The sequence below is a fragment of the Heteronotia binoei genome, chromosome 1 (assembly GCF_032191835.1).
Source record: "Heteronotia binoei isolate CCM8104 ecotype False Entrance Well chromosome 1, APGP_CSIRO_Hbin_v1, whole genome shotgun sequence".
Lineage (NCBI taxonomy): Eukaryota > Metazoa > Chordata > Lepidosauria > Squamata > Gekkonidae > Heteronotia > Heteronotia binoei.
Genome location: NC_083223.1, coordinates 219,360,427 through 219,378,893, shown reverse-complemented (window position 1 = coordinate 219,378,893; position 18,467 = coordinate 219,360,427). Strand labels below are relative to the sequence as shown.

At 41.5% G+C, this 18,467-nt stretch overlaps 1 protein-coding gene across 1 annotated transcript in view; it reads right to left on the bottom strand.

Annotated features, from left to right (window-relative positions):
• Positions 1-8,852: 8,852 nt before the first annotated feature.
• Positions 8,853-18,467, bottom strand: part of LOC132577943 (endothelial PAS domain-containing protein 1-like) — a 189,294-nt gene continuing 179,679 nt past the window's right edge. Inside the window, exons 12-16 of the mRNA XM_060247736.1 lie at positions 17,705-18,195; positions 13,398-13,521; positions 13,159-13,282; positions 10,904-11,083; positions 8,853-9,361 (exon numbers count right to left, since the gene is read on the bottom strand). Of these exons, the coding sequence (XP_060103719.1) occupies positions 9,210-9,361; positions 10,904-11,083; positions 13,159-13,282; positions 13,398-13,521; positions 17,705-18,195 (1,071 nt within the window). The 3' untranslated portion in view covers positions 8,853-9,209. The remainder of the gene's footprint in view (positions 9,362-10,903; positions 11,084-13,158; positions 13,283-13,397; positions 13,522-17,704; positions 18,196-18,467) is intronic.

Genomic DNA, 18,467 nt, shown 5'->3' with positions numbered 1-18,467 from the left:
TGTGGACAGACAGGAATTGTATTAAGGCCGCCTACAGAAGTCAGGTGATATCTCAGCCAGGATCTTCAGGCTGGTCACTTAAATGGAGTAAATGTAAATTGCTGCTATCCCAACTACTTGGTAAGCCAGTTGTCCATTTTGTCCCACCAAACGATAAACAAGATCTTCCCTCACTTCTCAGTCTACCCAGGAAAGCTGAGGAACACAACGACTTGGCAGAACAATTCAGGTTGCCAGATCTTATAGTTTGACTTGAAGCTTCATCATTTTTATGTTTTTTTCTTTAGGGTTTCTTATTAAATCTCAGGTGGATGAATGAGAAGTGAGAACACAGTCTATTTTCCACAGGGCCTGTTCTCTGCCTTCTGCCCCTCCTTGTTCTAAAATTGAAACCAACTCCTCTTTCTGATCATGTTCTTCTAGTTTTAGTGTGAAGACAGACAGCCATTCAAAGTGAAATGGAAGTGTTTGAACATACTAGCTCTGCCCTGAAAACAAATGCCTTTAAATCCAGCCATTGTATGTTCAGATCTCTTTCACGTTCCTTTAGAATGCACGTCTGTCTGCACCTTTTCCTCTGGATATGTGAAATTGTGAGTTGAACTAATAAATCTCTTTGGAAACATGTGGAAGGAAGGGGATAAGTTCTAGGAGCTCAGCTGGAAGAGGCCTGTTTGTGTGTACATGTGTATATTCTCTCTCTCTCTTTTAAATCATTTATCTAGGGTTACCAAGTCCAAGTCAAGAAATATCTGGGGAATTTGGGGGTGGAGCCAGGAGACTTTGGAGGTGGAGCCATAAGCAAAGTTGTGACAAGCACAATTGAACTCCAAAGGGAGTTCTGTCCATCACATTTAAAGGAACTGCACACCTTTTAAATGCCTTCCCTACATTAGAAATAATGAAGGATAGGGGCACCATCTTTTGGGGCTCATAGAATTGGACCCCCTGGTCCAATCTTTTTGAAACTTGGAGAGCATTTTGAGGAGAGTCATCAAATGCTATGCTAAACCTTTGGTGCCTCTACCTCAAAAAACAGCTCCTTCAGAGGCCCAGATCAATTCTCCATTATACCCTATGGGAATCGATCTCCTTAGGGAATAATGAAGTGCCCAGCAGACATTTCCCTCCCGCCCCCTCGCTTCTGACGACTCTGAAGCAGGGGATTGGCATCTCTACTCACAAGTTGCTGAACTTCCAGCTTCTTCAAAGTAACAGAGCAAAGTACCTTTCCTATGCAAACAACCTCTGAAAAGATTGTGCAACCAACGGAGGGTCTGGGCTGCTTTCACAGCCACTTGGAGCAGCCATGTTGTTCTGCCTGCTCCCCCTGCCCACATTCAGCCTTAAAGACACAGACACACCATCCGAAGAGGAAGCCTTTCCAAGTGGAGTCTGAAGCCTCCAGAGGTGGAAAGGCACATGGTGGCTGTGGGGGCGGGGCTTCCCCCTGTAGGCCTGCTGACAGGGAGTGGGAAGAAGCCTGGGAAACAGGAGAACCCCCGCTGGGACCTGGGGATTGGCAACCCTAAGTTTATCCCAGCTCTACTTTCTTTTCTGTTGGGTTCCAGCTCTGGTAGTCTCGGTTAATTACTCCCAGCATTCTACAATTAAACAGGATACATCTGTCCATTGATCTCCAATTGTTGTTATATTTATTTCCTTCACTATGTTTTCCCCTGGAATTAAACACAAACAAATGGTAACCATAGTGCCGATGCTAGAGAGCCTGTGCAAGGCTGCCGCCCTAGGCCAGGTGCCCCCACTGCTTGGTCATGGAGCTTGGCCACGGAGTTTCCAGGCTCAGTGCATGCATGCACCAGCTCTCCATCCCTTACGCCTGTGCTTGGAAGCACAGATGTGAGGAACGGAGCGATGGTGAGTGAGCAGCAAGCACGCATATTGAGGCTGGAAGCCATATGGCAGTTGCTGCTAAGCTAGCGATTTCCCTTGCCTCTGAGGCGAGGATGGGCATGAGGGCTGAACTGGCACCATCCCCCCAAAACTGCACTCCAGGTTGCCACCTCATGCTGCCTAATGGACGCACCGGTGCTGGGTAACCATATAAACTAAGCTTCTTATTCCCGTTTGGTCCTTGAATCTGTTAAACATCTTCATTATTTTGTATATTAATTTACTGCTCACCCTCTACCTATATGTATGGACTGGTAATTTTCATTTCATTGTAGCTGAAGAAGTATGCATGTACATGAAAGCTTATACCTTGAATAAAACTTTGTTGCTGTCAAGATGGTGCCCTAAAGGTGCCACTGGACTCGAACTTTGTTCTGCTGCTTCAGACCAACATGGCTTACTCGCCTAAATCTACCCATAAGGATAGTGATTGTTTTGCCATCCAGTGGAAAGTAAAGTCCTGTGGAAAAGCAAAACATTATGTGCCCTCTGATTCATGATATTTCAAGTAAGCATTCTTCATGGACTTTCAAGCATAGCTTTGTGATCATGAGGACTAATGATGGGCTAAATCTAAGCAGCTTGAATCATAATTGGCTTGATTTTTTTTTAAATTAAGAGTTGCTTGTGGATTCTTTTTTATTGTTGTTGTTTACACTGTTCTTGCACTGAAATGTGGAAATTGTAGAATTTGTGTAAAGAAGTTTTCAAGCAATTACGTGACACTCTTTTTTTACCTGTGCACATCATGCCCCATGCCAGCACAGATCCCTTTTGGGAGGAGGAGTCGCTGGCAGTCATGGCAAGCGGTGTTCACATTTACAAGATAATCAAGCTAAATTCAGCCATCAAGGCAGTTCATCAAGTAAACAGAACAGTGGATGCCAGCCCTGGCTGCCTGCTCTGATGAATGCCAACTCAGCAGATGCAGAAGTAGGACATCAGCTTGAAATCATCTAAATGACTAAAAAAGTGAGAGTGCAGTGGGAATTTACTTGTGACATAAGTTAGTATTTTGAGCAGTGGGGGTTAGTATGTCAAGCTTGTTCTCAAGCTTGATTCCATCAGTCATGGAAATTTACTTCCCCCACCCTTAAGTTCAAGCTGAGGTAGAATTCTGTATCCAGGCCAGTTCTAGGTAGGTGCTAAGGACGAAACAACATGACCATTGTTATTTCTTTTTGATTTTGTATCTTGTTATTGTTGGTTCACTTAATTTTCATTGCTATCCCAGATGAGAGTTGTTCTTTTTTAAAACTGTATCCCATTGATACAATTGATTCAAAAAATCATGTCAAATTTTATTGCAAGGAAAGTGAAACTGATGTGCAACGAAAGACTTGAGTTTTTTCTTTATGAGAGAAAAAAACATCATCCCTCTTGTACACTCAACTTTTGTGCTCCCACAAAAGATGTGGCACACACAGAATCCTGGTCACTGTGACCTTAAACCACTTCTTGAGCTTCATGTAATCATTCCTCTGTGCTGGAGCACAGGGATGCTACAACTAACCACCTCCCCATTTAGGAGAGCTGCCACATCATTATCCAAGTCATGTACATCTCAGCTTTAACACTTTTGACCAAGTGATTGATTTGACAAAAACCCTTTCTACCTCTCTAAACCTGGTAGCAGTAGATTTGGGAATCGACTTTAAAACTTGAGCATTTCCATTGCCCTTGAGAATCAAGGTCATCTAAAATGTACCTGTGTCTTCTGTGAGTGATTTGTACTAGGCAGTAAATTAGTAGGAAGGCTGCAGGTTTCATGAGGTGGGGGGCTATGTGGATACCGAAATGTATCAATCAGCAGAGAAAAAACCCATTTGGAGAATAAATATTAAGTAAAAACTAGCCCTGCTAAGCCTAGATCAACAGAACGAAGAAATGAAAAGGGAATCAAAAATAATGAAGTCCAGCAGTTTTGTTTCTGCAGAATTTTTCGTTAAGAAAGTTTTGCTATTTTAAAATGTTCTTTTTCCAGTCATTATCTAGTCTTGCATCAAAAATCTTGTGCAAGGACTGTAGGAAAAAAAACAGGCCACGATTCACAGCACAATAGCTGTTAACAGGGATGTATTAGATCTGTCAGCAGGGGAGATAATTGCTATTGAATGGTATGCAAATCAAAAGGTGAAAGCAGGTAACTGGCAGTTTGCTATTTAAAATCATTACTAAAAATTTCACAACTCCAAAATATTGACAGCATGCCCTAGCATGCCTCACTAAGCTCCTTTGTAGAAGGGCAGCATATAAATATCACAAATAACTGTGTGAAAATTCTATCAAAGTGGGCCCATTTTAAAGACTCTCCAGTACTTTGGATCAAAGAGATAAAATCCTTCTTCAGACACAGTAGTGTCCACTCTTTCGCTCTCAACCTAACCTACTTCACAGGATTGTGAAGAGAATGAGTGATGAAAGGGCAGGATAAAAACAAACAAACATGCTCTACCTTGTTATTGTCAGCCCCTTGCCTGTTCAAATCTCACCTCCCCCGTGCACTTATTTGATAGCCACTAGTACCTTATAGCCACAGCTCCATGTCTGCAACATGAGGCTAATCTCACAAGTTAGAGGGGTGGTTATGTTGTATGGATTATGGAAATCTGGGTTTAAAGCTGTAGTCAGCCATGATGCTTCCGGAAGGGCCATCTGTCAAGCATTGTTTATTTTAGTTACCAAAGTATAGAAATGTTACTAACCATGAATTGAGCCTATGCACATCAAAGTAGAAAACCCGCCTTTTGTTCCTTTCGCTTTTACTAACAAATGCAGGAATGTACTCTTTGAAGATAAAACCTCCTGGGACTAATTCCCATGCCAGCAAGGCTGGAACCCAGGATGAGCTGACCGCAGTAGAGATAAGGAAGTTACAGTGAGAAGTTTCACACGTGAATGTAGAATTGTTTAGAGAATGTAGAGTTGTTCATAGAACCTTTGATGTGCCATCTTTAAGTATGCATTTTACTGTTACACTGTATCAGTTCCAATACCTAGCTCGGCTGAGCCACATGGATTATCAATAAACCAAACTTTGTTTCAAAATTCAAGGACTGGTTACTTTGAGATCTAATGCTTGAGACCATGTGCAAGTCACTCTCCCTCACTTACTTCATAAGGTTGTTGTCATGCTCCCCAAATTCTTCCGAATCCTTATCTTGTGATGCCCTATTCAAGAATTAGCAGGTAACTGTCTGTCTTTGTTTTGCGCATTTAAAGATCAGTGCAAACCTTTTTTTATTTTCTATAAATAATTTAATAAATACTTTACTTTACAATGATACATCCAAGTGACATTTTTGTCAGAAACAAGAGAGTCACAAAGACATGTAGGATCAGTATACTTTAATAAGGTATCAGTGTCAAAATACATTTCCTTCTCAAGTTAAAAGTTCCCATATGGTTACAATATTATCAATAAGAAATCCAACAATATAATGAGCACAAAATAATTATAACAATAGTTATGGTTAATATTTTAAGCATGGGTTTTTTTTCTTAACCCCCCTCCCCCCATGTGTTTAGTAAATGGTTAGGGTACAAATATTTTTAATGCTTAAAGTATACAGAAACAAAAAGTAAATAAAGTGTCAACCCTCCAAGCACACAAGTCATTACCACAACAGCTTTGTCAAATCCCCTTAGCTACAGCCACAAGCTTTGAACAGCTTACTCCAGATTCTCCACATTAAACCAGTGGGATTATATTTTAGAGTGAGCTAGGTGAGGTGGGTAACCTCATGTTGCCCATATTACTTGATGCTCCTTTCTGAAGCTTAGCTATAACTTGACTTCCTACAATAACTCAAGGCATGATGCATTCAAAAGTTAAACACAATAAAGGCCCAATTCCACTTATTTCTCAGAAGCAAATGTGGATTTGCCTCTGATGGAATAATCAACACACAACAGCCAATCACAGCCATAGTCTGTTACTTGTGAGAGGCATTGCTTTAAGACAACAGGGCTTAAAAGTGTTTAGCACTGGAAGGATCGTGTGCTTTTTTTTCATAACTTCTGCCTTTAACATAGGTCTTAAACCTTTATTGAAAAATGACAGAAAACCAGTTGCATCCCTCCCACCCCATCATTGTCTGAATAAATTGCTGAAACACAGTACACTTGAAAGTGCTCAGTCAATGCAGTGCTTCCTGATTTTAAAAGTAGTATCTTGAACTTTGCATAATACTGGCACAGACAGACACTGAGTTAGCACAAGCCCTAGCAAAGGACCCAATCAGTCTTGCATGAGCAGGGATTCTGAGAGGGCCTGCCTTCAGCCCGTGGGGGATTTCCCCTGTTGACATGGATCTCCAGAGTACTGGCAAAGACCACAGGGGATGAACCCAAGAGGTTTACTTGTCATGCAACTTACGTCTCTTGCAGGACTATTTGCTGGGGCAATTTCTGTGACCCACATAGGGCTGCTACTATCTAATGCCAGAATGAGCAGCACCTTTTGATGCAAGCTTTGAGCTCCAAAGATTCTGCACCAGGACAGGGAGCAGGGATGGAAAAATTGCTTCCAGAATGCAAACTTCATGTCAGTTCTGATGTATAGTTTTGCCTCCACAGAGGAATGCTCATGGGGAAAAATAAATTAAAAATGAAAACATCTAGATGGACTCTGAAGGAAAGGTTCCCCAAGCAGACTGGATTCTCAAGCATTTTTGCTCACAGATATTTGCCTACAGAAGAAATTTCATAAGTCCCTCTTGATGAAGGAAGAATGTCCATCTATTGAACACAGCTTGTTCTAAATTAAACAGTTTTATTTCCATCAGATTTCAAAGGGAAAGGGGTTTAGCACTGCTCTGGATTGTGCACATTATGTCAAAAGTGGCCCTTCAATGGAATTTAGCTTCATGAAAAAGTGAACTGAAACAAAAGGATTCACTCATACAACCATTGCCAGAAGTCCCTTATGGTGCAGGAACTTCAGCACACTCATGGAGATCTACAGCCTACAGGAATCTCACTTCACATTTCAGTGCCAGAGACAACTGCATGTTTGCTAACAGCAAAGCTGCACCATGAAGGGGGAAGCCCATCTTTGCTGGAGCTCCATACATTCACTGAAGATCAATACAGAGCTTTGGCACAGCTTTACAAAGGTCTAAATTCTATAAAGGTCTAAGTTCTATAATCTAGAGAAATTCCAGTGTGAGAGCCCACTCAGAGAATATGTTGAGCTGTAAATTATAGGGCCAGGTTATTTGTGACTCAGGTGAGGTGTTCTCTGGCTGCAGCCATGATCTGCATGAGCTAACAAAGACTGCTCTAGTTTCAATGAGCCCACTATCTTTTATACAGCTACATTAATTTACATCGAGCAATTATATTGGCAGATGGGCATGGTCTGATATAATCTTGGTTTTTAAAAATGGCTCTAAATTTGCCCTTGGCCCTCATAACCTCAATCCTATTGCTTAAACTTTAGGCTGTAATAAATCATTAAAAAACCCCCCTCTGAACCCCTTGGTTCCTTGAGTGTATGTTATTGCTAGATTGAGTGCAGTGTGTGCCTACTTATCCAACCAAGGCAATGGGGATTACAGGGGAATGAAATATAATCTTTCCATTTAAATAAATTCCTGAGCACCAACATTGTTTTATGGCATCTCTCAAAGTGTCAGGTCGGCTTTTTGAGGACCGACTGCAAGTTTATTCTGCACCTGAAAGGCTATCGACAATTAAAAGTCAAGCTATACAGACAGCACACAGCACTCTCACTCAGCCACTCCAAAGTCCATAATATTTGATTTCCCTACAAGTAACATGGTAATATATAGGCAAGCAAATACATTTAAAGTCATATTTCTCAGCAAATCCATTATTGCAGAGGAGGAGGCGAACTAGCTGCAAACAAATACCCCCCCCCTCCTTAACTAGCAATTAGCAGTGTTAGCAATAGCCTTTGGACAAACCCTGCAACATCATCATCAGCAGAACAACAACAAAACCAGATCTAAGCAAAATAACACCTAAAAAAGGGTTCATGGTTCCAAATCTAGGTATAACAAAGTACCAATATATGATAAATATTTAGCCCAGAGAAAAATATCAAAGACTCAATTATGTTTCATATAAAAAACTGGAGGATTAAAAACCAGAGATTGAAAACATCTCTCTAACAATCCAGATTTCTGTTATCTCCTTTACCCCCAAACTCTGATGCATATTCCCAAACTCCCAATTTACTCAGAGAGTTTACTCAATCTAGATCTCAAAGAGACTGGAAGCAGGAGTTCTGCCGTTTGGAAATTCTTCACACTACCATGTTCTGAAAAATCTAAGATTGCAGCACCCATCTCCCACCTGAATAATTAAGATCATGATGAGTTTGTTCTGGGAGCTGGGTAGATTCTGGCGGGGAAGGCACCTTGGTATTCTAAAACCCATGGCAGTTACTTAGGCAAAAATAACCCTCAGTCCTCAAATCATAGCCAAATAGCTGCACTTTATGATTCAAGTGGTACATCCTTAGATGCTAAGTTCCCAAAACTCATTATCAGATATTGAAATATGGCTGAGTGAAGCTACTGCTCAGATTGCTTGTGCAGCTGAGCTCCCTCTCCCCCCCATCCTGATACAAATGAGGTTTTATATTTGTCAAGCAATTATTAGGAAAACCCCTGTAACCTGCTAGTTGTGCAGGGCTCCAGCACTGTGGTTAGCTCTTGGCAAGTTGCATATTATGAATATGTACATGTGGGGGAATTCAGAGTGTTTTATCTCTTGCTTTTTTAGCTATTAAGAGATCAAAAGTTGCAGTGTTTTTTTCTGCTGGAAAAGGCAGCATGTAAAATATCTAAGGACAAGCAGTAAGTATTTTATTTGAATAAGCTAGTGCTGACTGTGACTAGGGAAAAGATTCCCCCCCCCCCTTTATCTTTGGCAATAAAAATAAAGTCTTTGCAATAATGAAGCCAAAGTATTACATACAGGCATTAGCACACCACATCCTTTTTTATAATTAGAATGAATATCGAGGAAGTTTTAGAACATATAAATTACATACGGTGAAGGGGAATTATATAATATAAACTTTCTAAAGAACATTTTATCGAAATAGAAGGAAAAATACAGTAGATGCATATTTCTTTTAATACAAACACAAAAAGTGAGTAACTTCACAAAAAGGCCACTATTTGGTAATATGACAAGTTCAATAGGTAAGTAAAATCTTGTAACAGTGTAATCAATATTAGAAATTATCTACTTGCAAAAATAGATTTAAAAACTGAAGCTGTTTGGAGCAGTTACAGGCCTGGGAAGCCTGCAGAGTAGGCTCAGGTTGCCTGGTCAAGAGCTCGCAGCAATTCACTCCCCTGCAGAAGTGTTGAGCTGCCCAGCACTGGGACGTTAACCTCACAGTCATACCTGGTCAATTCTGGCAACAAATAAGGTTCAAACGATGGGCCAAGTAGGCAACTCGCTACTCCTGAAACAAGATGATTTTGAGTGTTACACTGATTGTAGAGGACACCATTTTCAGCTGTTTCTCATGCTTTTTGACTTCCTGCACATCCTTCTAACCTTTTTCTATTTCTGCCTTCTCTCAGAGCACCTGCTCTGCTGGTGTGTGATGGATTGTACTTTAACAATTTGTAAGTGTAAACATGTAATAGACTGTGAAGGGATAATGCTTCACAGAGCCAGAGAGCCTTGAACAACAGGCTGCTCAAAGGGATTTGATTGGTTGGTGTCAGTTGAGCAGGCCCTCTAGGGCAGGGGTGGCCAATGGTAGCTCTCCAGATGTTTTTTGCCTACAACTTCCATCAGCCCCAGCCATTGGCCATGCTGGCTGGGGCTGATGGGAGTTGTAGGCAAAAAACATCTGGAGAGCTACCATTGGCCACCCCTGCTCTAGGGGACTGATTGATGAGGAGAATTCTGTTTAGCTTGACTAAGAAGTGTTCAGGACTGACTGAAGAAAGTTTAACACTGAGGACTAGGAAGGTTGGTAAGAAGGAGTGGGAAGATTGGTGAAGACCCCCAATCTGGGCCAGGAAAAGGCATAGATCTTCTAGTTAGAGAGAAGAAATTCCCTGCCCAGTTGATAAAGGGGATAGCTTTAAAGAGTATAGTGATCCCTGGTGTGTTTAGAGAAGGAGTGTGGGTACTCGGTAGTGTATCCCTGCCTTCTGAAACCTGAAAAGTCAGATAAATGCAAGGAAATATACTGGAATGTTTAGAAAACACTGAAACAAAAAAGCCTCTCATCTCAAAGGTTCTAAGACTTTGTATAAAGCTTAAACTCTCATGTGCTGGAATGGAAACACATACACAGGAGTTTGTGATTTTACCAAGTTATGTCAAAGTTATATTTGATTCACCTCAGACATTTTACCCCTGATTTTACCTGACCTTTTCTTCTCTACATTGAATAAAATATTTTGTTCATTTTTAAACTTTAAAAAGCCTATGATGTGCCATTCTCAGAAATTTAAGTTAAGGAGGTGATCTTGTCTCTTTCCTCAAGTTCCTGGGCTGAGCCAACATCAAAATACAATAAAGTGACAGAGTGAAACAACCATAAACCTTAAGAAAAGTAGAAAATAGATAAAGGGGCTGCTCAGCCAAGAAGAAAGAAAAAACAGAGAGAAAATTCTGTGTGTGAGGAAGGGAAGAGGGCAAGATCATCATAAGATACTTGTCCAGAGACTGCAGCAGAGTGGTGCTACAGGCTGGGCTATGTTACAGATTGAGGAATCAAAACAATGGTGTGTGTTTATTTAAAGTATACAATTTTTTAAAAAGAACCAAGCACAGCCATTCTATTTTTTTCATTAACAAAAATAAGCAACTTTTTTTTCAAATTATGATTTTTGAAGGAAACCCCTCCCCCCCCCTCAAAAATTCACAGGAAAAAAAATGGTCAGTGGATAGCTCATAGCTATCTTGTGACAAGCAGGCAAAATCAAACTTCCAGGATCTAACTAAAAAAGAAAAAGATTGTAGTTGGATGAGAATCAGATGCTACCTGACATCCTATGAGCTTGTGGCACTCGGAAGTCCTGATAAGGGGAACTGTAGAAGTGGGGGGAGAATGCAGCTTTAGGATGATCAGCAGGGTTCCCAGAGGAAGGGGGCAGCTGCGGCTGCCGTTGTGCCATGTTTAATAGCTGGCCCGAACCTCTTTGTGGATTACAAAGAAACTCATCTATGATTGAAAGCAAGAAATTAAAACAAACATCAGATAGCTGTAGTTGGGAACAAGAACAAAAACATAAACCTTTTCTGGATCCAGACACAACTCATATTTTTGACACTGTGACACATACCATTTTGTTGGTATATACTGGTGAGGCAGAATAATCACCTGTGTAGGACTTGGTACTTGCATAGAATCTTATTTAATGGGATTGCTATGCATGCTTGATTAACATGCTAGCACATCCCTCTTCCTTGCTAATATATGTATATGTGACCACTGGATTTTTCTGGAATTGATTACTATACACCTAATAGTTGGTGGCTCATTGTGTGAACTGATTACAATGTTTAGGTTAACAGCAACCATGCCAGGACATCAGGCCTCAGGCTTACCCCCTTAATCTCCTCTTCTGCCACACACTAATTGGTACTTCCTGGTTGGGGGAGGGGAGACATAGTTTGATACGGTATCCAAAGTGGCACAAAGTGAAGTTTGTGCTTGCCTTCCAAATCAGGATTTTTATCTGTAGTTTGTTCTCATTTTGCAATCCTGGTATGCAAGACAAACACATTGTAGTTTGCAGGGTCTGGTTACACATAACTGTGGTTTCCCACAAACCAGAAAGTAATGAAGTTATTTGTTTGATCACAGCACACTAGGGCAGGAGGAAAGGGATAACCAAGTAGTCATGTTTCAGGCTCATTCACTTTAGGCAAAACTGCTTTATCATTGTGCTTGTTTATTAAATATATATAGCTTTCTTTTTTCCCCACTGGAGACCCAAAGCTGCTTTTAAAAACTGTCCTCTCTTCCTTCATTGTGTCCTAATAATAACCCTGTGAGGGAGGTTAGGCTGAAAGCCCAAGGTCACCCAGCAAGCTTCCACGGCAGAGTTGGGGATTTGAACTTAGCCTGGAACTCCAACTGATATGTCAGGACCAAGCTACTGGAAAATAATTGGTTTTTTAGATCATCTCAGAATTCTAGCTTTGGTGCGGGATCTTTGATGGCTCATTCAAATGGCAAGCCATCACTTAATGCTGAAGTCACCAACTGGTGAACAAGTCCCAAATGATGAGTAATTAAATGGTGAGATATCAAGTGATACATGTGCATGTCTGCACTGGCCTTAAGATCAGAGACTTAAGTACAGATGAAGACTTCTGTTTTACACCAGTGGCTCATCTAGTCCAGCACTCTATTTTACACAGTAGTCAGCCTAAAGGGCAAATGAATATGATATACAGGCCAAGGCCTTCCCCTGCTGCCTGGCACTGGTATTCAGAGGTTTACTACCTTTAGATATGGAGGTTCCCTTTATCACTGTGATTAGTAACCATAAATCTGTCTAACCCCTTTTAAAATCATCTATTTTCATGGCCATTACTATGTCAAGTGGCAATGGATCTTGTAATTTAATTACTCATTGAGTAACGAAACATCCTCTTGTCTGTCCTGAATTTATTGCCCACCAACCACATTGGGTGGCACTGAATTCTAGCATTATGGAAGACAAAAGCTCTATCCACTTTCTCTATCCTGCGCATAGTTTTATCAACCTCCATCATGTTTCTCCACCATGTATTCCCCTCCCGCCAATTGAAGTCTCAAGTTTCTTCAGATACTCCTCATAGGTTGTTCTTTTCTGTAATTTTTTTCAGCACTGCAACATTTTGAGACTGCAATCAGATCTGTATACAGTATTCTAAATGCAGATGTACCATAGCACATTACATTATTAGCCATTTTCTTCTCAATCCCTTTTTTAATACTTTCCAGTATGGAGTTTGCCTTTTCACTACTGCCACGCACGACTCGTCACTTTCATCAAGCGATCCTCTACAACCCTAAGACCTTTCAGTCTTGGCCTCAGCCACTTCAGAAGCCATAATCATATATAGCTTGAAGCTGAGGCAGGCATGACAGGGAATATTAGATGTAATGGGGAGAAGGGGGGCAGGGCATGGAAGTGTATCACTTGTACATCTGCTGGTTGTCTATCAGCAACTGTTGTGCAGTGACATACCAGACCACATGGTGTTCCAATTCTGCTAGCTTTAACACTGTTATTTTCTTCTTACCATTAAGGACACTTGTGCTGAGTGACTTCCTCTCTGTGAGTAATGCACAGTTTTCACCTTTGAGAATTTTCATCCTTTTCCACATTAGGTGAGTTGGGTTGATGCCAGAGGTGTCTCCCTGTGTCTGTTAGGAGAAAGGAGGTCAAGCTTATGTGGTTAAGAAAGGGCAATTTAAAAAAAAAGAAATTTTGCTTTAAACTTATGATGGGCATAGGAAACAATGATCAACGATAGGTTACCGCAATGGGATGCTGAAATGTTTGCTCCTCGTAGTCCAGCTGTCGCTTCAGCTTCAAGCTGTTGGCAAGAGCCATCCGCGAAGTGTTTATATCTATGTCCCGTTGTCCAAAGCTCTCCAGTGATCTAGAAAGGCAAGATCCATTCTCTTTTATTCTCTTTATACCTCAGCAATGAGACTGGTTGTGCTGTGATTCCTAATACAGCTCTAAGTGCTTCATTGGCCAAAGACACTTGGAATACCATTTCTGAGAGACAACTTGCTGCAGAAAACAGTGACCGGATGCTAATAAATGATGAGATACAAGTTCCTTGCTTCCAAACCATTCATTCATGAGCAGAAAACTCCTCAAGCAGAAAAACCAAAATGAAGAATATATTAAAATTCAAATGAACCATGTGAATGGATAAATGAATGTTTATATGCCACCATTTTTTTCATACCACAAACAAAGTTTTCTAAGGGAAGACTCTATTTCCACATCTTTGTGGCCAGTAAGGATTATGCTAGCAGAAGCTATCTGGTTTTGCTCAGACTTAAACTGTAATAACCTCATTCAGGTCAGCAGAATGGGAAAACATGCTTTTAAAAAAAAACTATGTGAAACTAGGATTCAATTCACAGACAGCCATACCCTGATTTTCCTATTTAAAATATTGTTTTCATTTCTTGCTCTGTTGCCTGGGAAGCAGTGCCTGGGAAGAAGCCAAGTTTAATCCAGGATTTCTGCATTCAGACCTGAAGTAAAACTATAGCCAAGACTAAACCAATAATAAACCAACCTCAGATCCCGTCTTCAGATTGTGATTTGGTAGCTAACATGGCTAGCAGAGCGGCTGGCTTTTAATCATACCAACCATAATCAGTTTAAGTAAGCTATGGTTCTGTGCAATGTCTGAACCGAACCACAGGTGGATAGTCTTGTAGCAATGTGGGAGATGCTTTTTTTTGTGGCTTCACCCAGCAGCACTGGGATAATATCTGAAACGCCACAGGGACATCCTGAGGTTACTTCCTGTGTACCTATCTCCTGCCCTTCCAGGCAGTTATTGGGTTGAAAGTATCTGCAATATAGACATCTGGCCATGTAGTTCTGGCTTAGAATCATCGGCGCGGATTTCGCACTAATTGCCGCGGAGCACCTGGAAGAGCCGGAAAGTCCTGCGGCTTTTGCGGCACAAACGGAAACCGCCCAAAACCAGTTTCCATTTGCGCCGCAAAAGCCGCGGGACTTTCCGGCTCTTCCGGGTGCTCCGCGGCAATTAGTGCGAAATCCGCGCCGATCCTGCGCGGTGAAGAGGGGCGTCGCTGCTGATTAAGGTCAGTGCGAAAACGCCCATAGAGTTGGAAGGGATCTCCAGGGTCATCTAGTTCAACCCCCTGCACAATGCAGGAAACTCACAAATACCTCCCCCCCACAAATTCACAGGATCCTCATTGCAGTCAGATGGCCATCCAACCTCTGTTTAAAATCCTCCATGGAAGGAGAACCCACCACCTCTTGAGGAAACCTGTTTCACTGAGGAACTGCTGTAATGGTCAGGAAGTTCGTTCTAATGTTGAACCAGAAACTCTTTTGATTTAATTTCAACCCATTGGTTCTGGTCCTACCTTCTGGGGCTACAGAAAATAATTCCACACATCCTCGATATGACAGCCCTTCAAGTACTTGAAGATAGTGTTCATATCATCTCTCAGATGCCTCCTCTCCAGGCTAAACATGCCCAGCTCCTTCGACCTTTCTTCATAGGACTTGGTCTCAAGACCCCTCACCATCTTCGTCACCCTCCTCTGGACCCGTTCCAGATTGTCTATATCCTTCTTAAAATGTGGTGCCCAAACCTGAACACAATACTCCAGGTGAGGTCTTATCAGAGCAAAGTAAAGCGATACCATCACTTCACATGATCTGGACACTACTGTTGATACAGCCCAAAACTGCATTTGCCTTTTTAGCCACATCATGCTTTTTGCACATACTACTGCTAAGACAAGTCCTATAACCATGCATTGGATTTTTCCTACCTAAATGAACTTTACATTTATCACTGTAAAAATTCATTTTATTGGTTTTAGCCCAGTTTTCCATCCTGTCAAGATCATTCTGTATCCTGTTTCTGTCTTCTACTGTATTTGAAACTCCTCCCAATTTAGTATCATCTGCAAATTTAATAAGCATTCCCTCAATTCCTTCATCCAAATCATTTCTAAAGATGTTGAACAAAACAGGTCCCAGGACAGACCCTTGGGGCACTCCACTTGTCACTCCTCTCCAAGAGGATGAGGAACCATTCACAAGCACTCTTTGGGTGCAATCTGTCAACCAGTTACAGATCCACCTAATGGTAACAGGATTGGTGATTATTGCAGTGGCTTAGGAAGAAGACATGGATCAGCTGCTTCTGCATGGGGCCAGTGACATATAGAAGACCCCAAGCAATTACACTTATCAGGAAATGTGCAGTGTAAGCCTGCTTATGTATTCACATAAACTTTGGCTACGTGAGCAAGTTTGGTGTAGTGTTTAAGTATGTGGACACTTATCCGGGAGACCCGGGTTTGATTCCCCACTCCTGCACATGCACCTGTTGATGTGACCTTGAGTCAGTCACAAGTTCTCACAAAGTTGTTCCTCTCAAGCAGTTTCTGTTAGAGCTCTCTCAGCTCCACCTACCTCATGGAGTGTCTGTTGTGGGGAGAGGAAGGGAAAGGAGATTGTAAGCCATTCTGAGACTCCTTTGGGTATTGAGGGGAGGGGTATAAATCCTATCTCCTCCTCCTCCTTTCTTCTTCTTCTGTGGGGAGGCAGGGCTTCAAATCCCCAAATACCTATAAAACTCACAAAGTGATGTTTGGCCAGACACAGGCTGCAATCTAAAGAATACTTTCCTGGAAGTAAGCCCCACTGAATAAAATGGGACTTACTTCCAAGTAGATCTGCTTAGGATTGCTCCCACAGCCTCTAAGCCTAAACCTTGGTGATGGAGGATAAAAAGGAGGAGCTTGTGTGCTTCCCTGGGGTTACTGGAGAAAGGCTGAGACAACAAGAGACAGATGCCTACAACTTTTTTAAAATCCACACATCCATTCAAATATTCTTACTTTAAAGGGAAAAAAACCCTATGAGAACTGCTCTAAGCAGACATGACTGACCTCTTCCCGACTCCTAGCCCACTCTTCCTGATTTGACTGCTCTGCTGGCAACCTTCCAGTTTTCAGGGGAGGATAACTTCCCCATGAGGTTTCTACTTGTGGGACTGTCAAGTTAATTATAGTCACACTTCCTACTTTTCGTTACAGCCACTTATTTATTTTATTTAAATAACTTATATCCCATCTTTTTATATAGATCTAAGATATACAAAAATGAAAGTCACTGAAGCAGATATACATCCACTTAAAATATACATGAAATATATGCCGATTCAAACCTAACCTCCTGTACAAACACTCTCTTAAGAAATTCAGCCTTGGACCTGGACTAAAATGGCAGCCTTCCTCATGTGTTCTGGAAGGCATTCCACAAGGAAGGAACCACCAAAAAGGTCCTTGAATGGGCACAGGCTGCTCTTTCCTGCCTATGAGGGACAATCAACTAGCTCTGACAGCAAGACCACAGTTGCCACACAATTCCGCATGTGTTCCATCTAGTATGCATGTCCCAAGCCCAGAAGGGCTTCAATGCTAAGGACCTGCACCTTGATAGGAACATAGAAACAGACTGGTGGCCATTTTGATGTTCTCAGCAAAGGCATAATGTGTGCATTACAGCCAGCACATATGTTCCAGGGCCAAGAATGAACACCTTTCCTATTGCTTTGTTTTATCTAAATATGTATATATCTTACCTTAATAATTTTTGTTGTTTGGGGAAGTCAATTATGATATATTGTTAAAACCACATTCAAGGCCAACTGGAATCAAGCGAAGGGAAATCACAGATGTAAAACAAACCCCGAAATTGCTGTCTCACTTTTCAACTAAGTGGAAAAATATATACTTTCAAAGCAGGCAAGCAGAAATTTTGGGCTTTTGAGCCACTTTGCACATCACTTTGGGTTGGTTTCACCATTTTACAGTTCTCTACTCCACTGCCACACAAAACAGTTGCAGCAAAAGCTGTATTCTCCCAAGATTTATTTTGGAGTCTTGCAGATGAGACTTACATGTATAAATGACTTACTGACTTACATGTGTAAATGGTAGCTGTAAGTTAAAATCATGAATGGCTCTATCTCCTGCCCTCCAGCTGGATGTGTGAACTAGCCTAATCACTTAAGAACAGTCATGCTTTATGTCTGGAGTTACCTTTTCTTATATGAGTCCATGTTAGGCAAATGTAGTGGTGGTCCTGATGAAGAGCTGGTGAGGGGCCCATTGCACTTGTTGCCCACTACCCTCCATTTTGTAGGGATGTGCTGTAATGGAGGGTCAGGTGGCCACTGAGTATTTGGTCTTCCACCCATTGAAGACAGTGGAGTGCTGGCTTGTGCATAGTAGGACAGCAATGATGATGACTGGCTCCCATGGTGGAAAAACCCTGATGGTCCCGTTTCCTGGCCAGTGTTCATGTTTTTGCTAGACATCTGCTGGCAGTATTTTTCTGGAAGGAACTGGTTTTGTGAGGGAGGAGCAAGGGGCTGAAAGAGGCTGCTCATGTTACTTAGACTCTGCTGTGTGAGCTGGGTGCTTTCTGCAAGAGGACGTTCTTCTTGGCAGATAGGACTGAGCTGGAAATCTTCTCCATCCATGGGAATGTAAGGAGCTAAGGTTTCAAGGTCCAGCTCATTGAAGTCAGTCTGTGCAAAGAAAACAGGGTGTGCGGGAGGTTAAGAAAACCATTAGAACCATAAGAAGTTTTCAGAAATGAGACTGTTCCCCATCCATGTCCCAATATAGTATCAAAGACGGTAGTCCTTTCCAGATAACAGAAAATATTTTCTCATCACGGCTTTTATGTTATTATTTTTTAATTTTATCTGTTCCTGTGCTCAAGCTATCAGCTGCTTTATGTGCTGTTTGTAAATGGCACAAAGGCAGGATATAAATTTATTATGAATAAAATAAATGA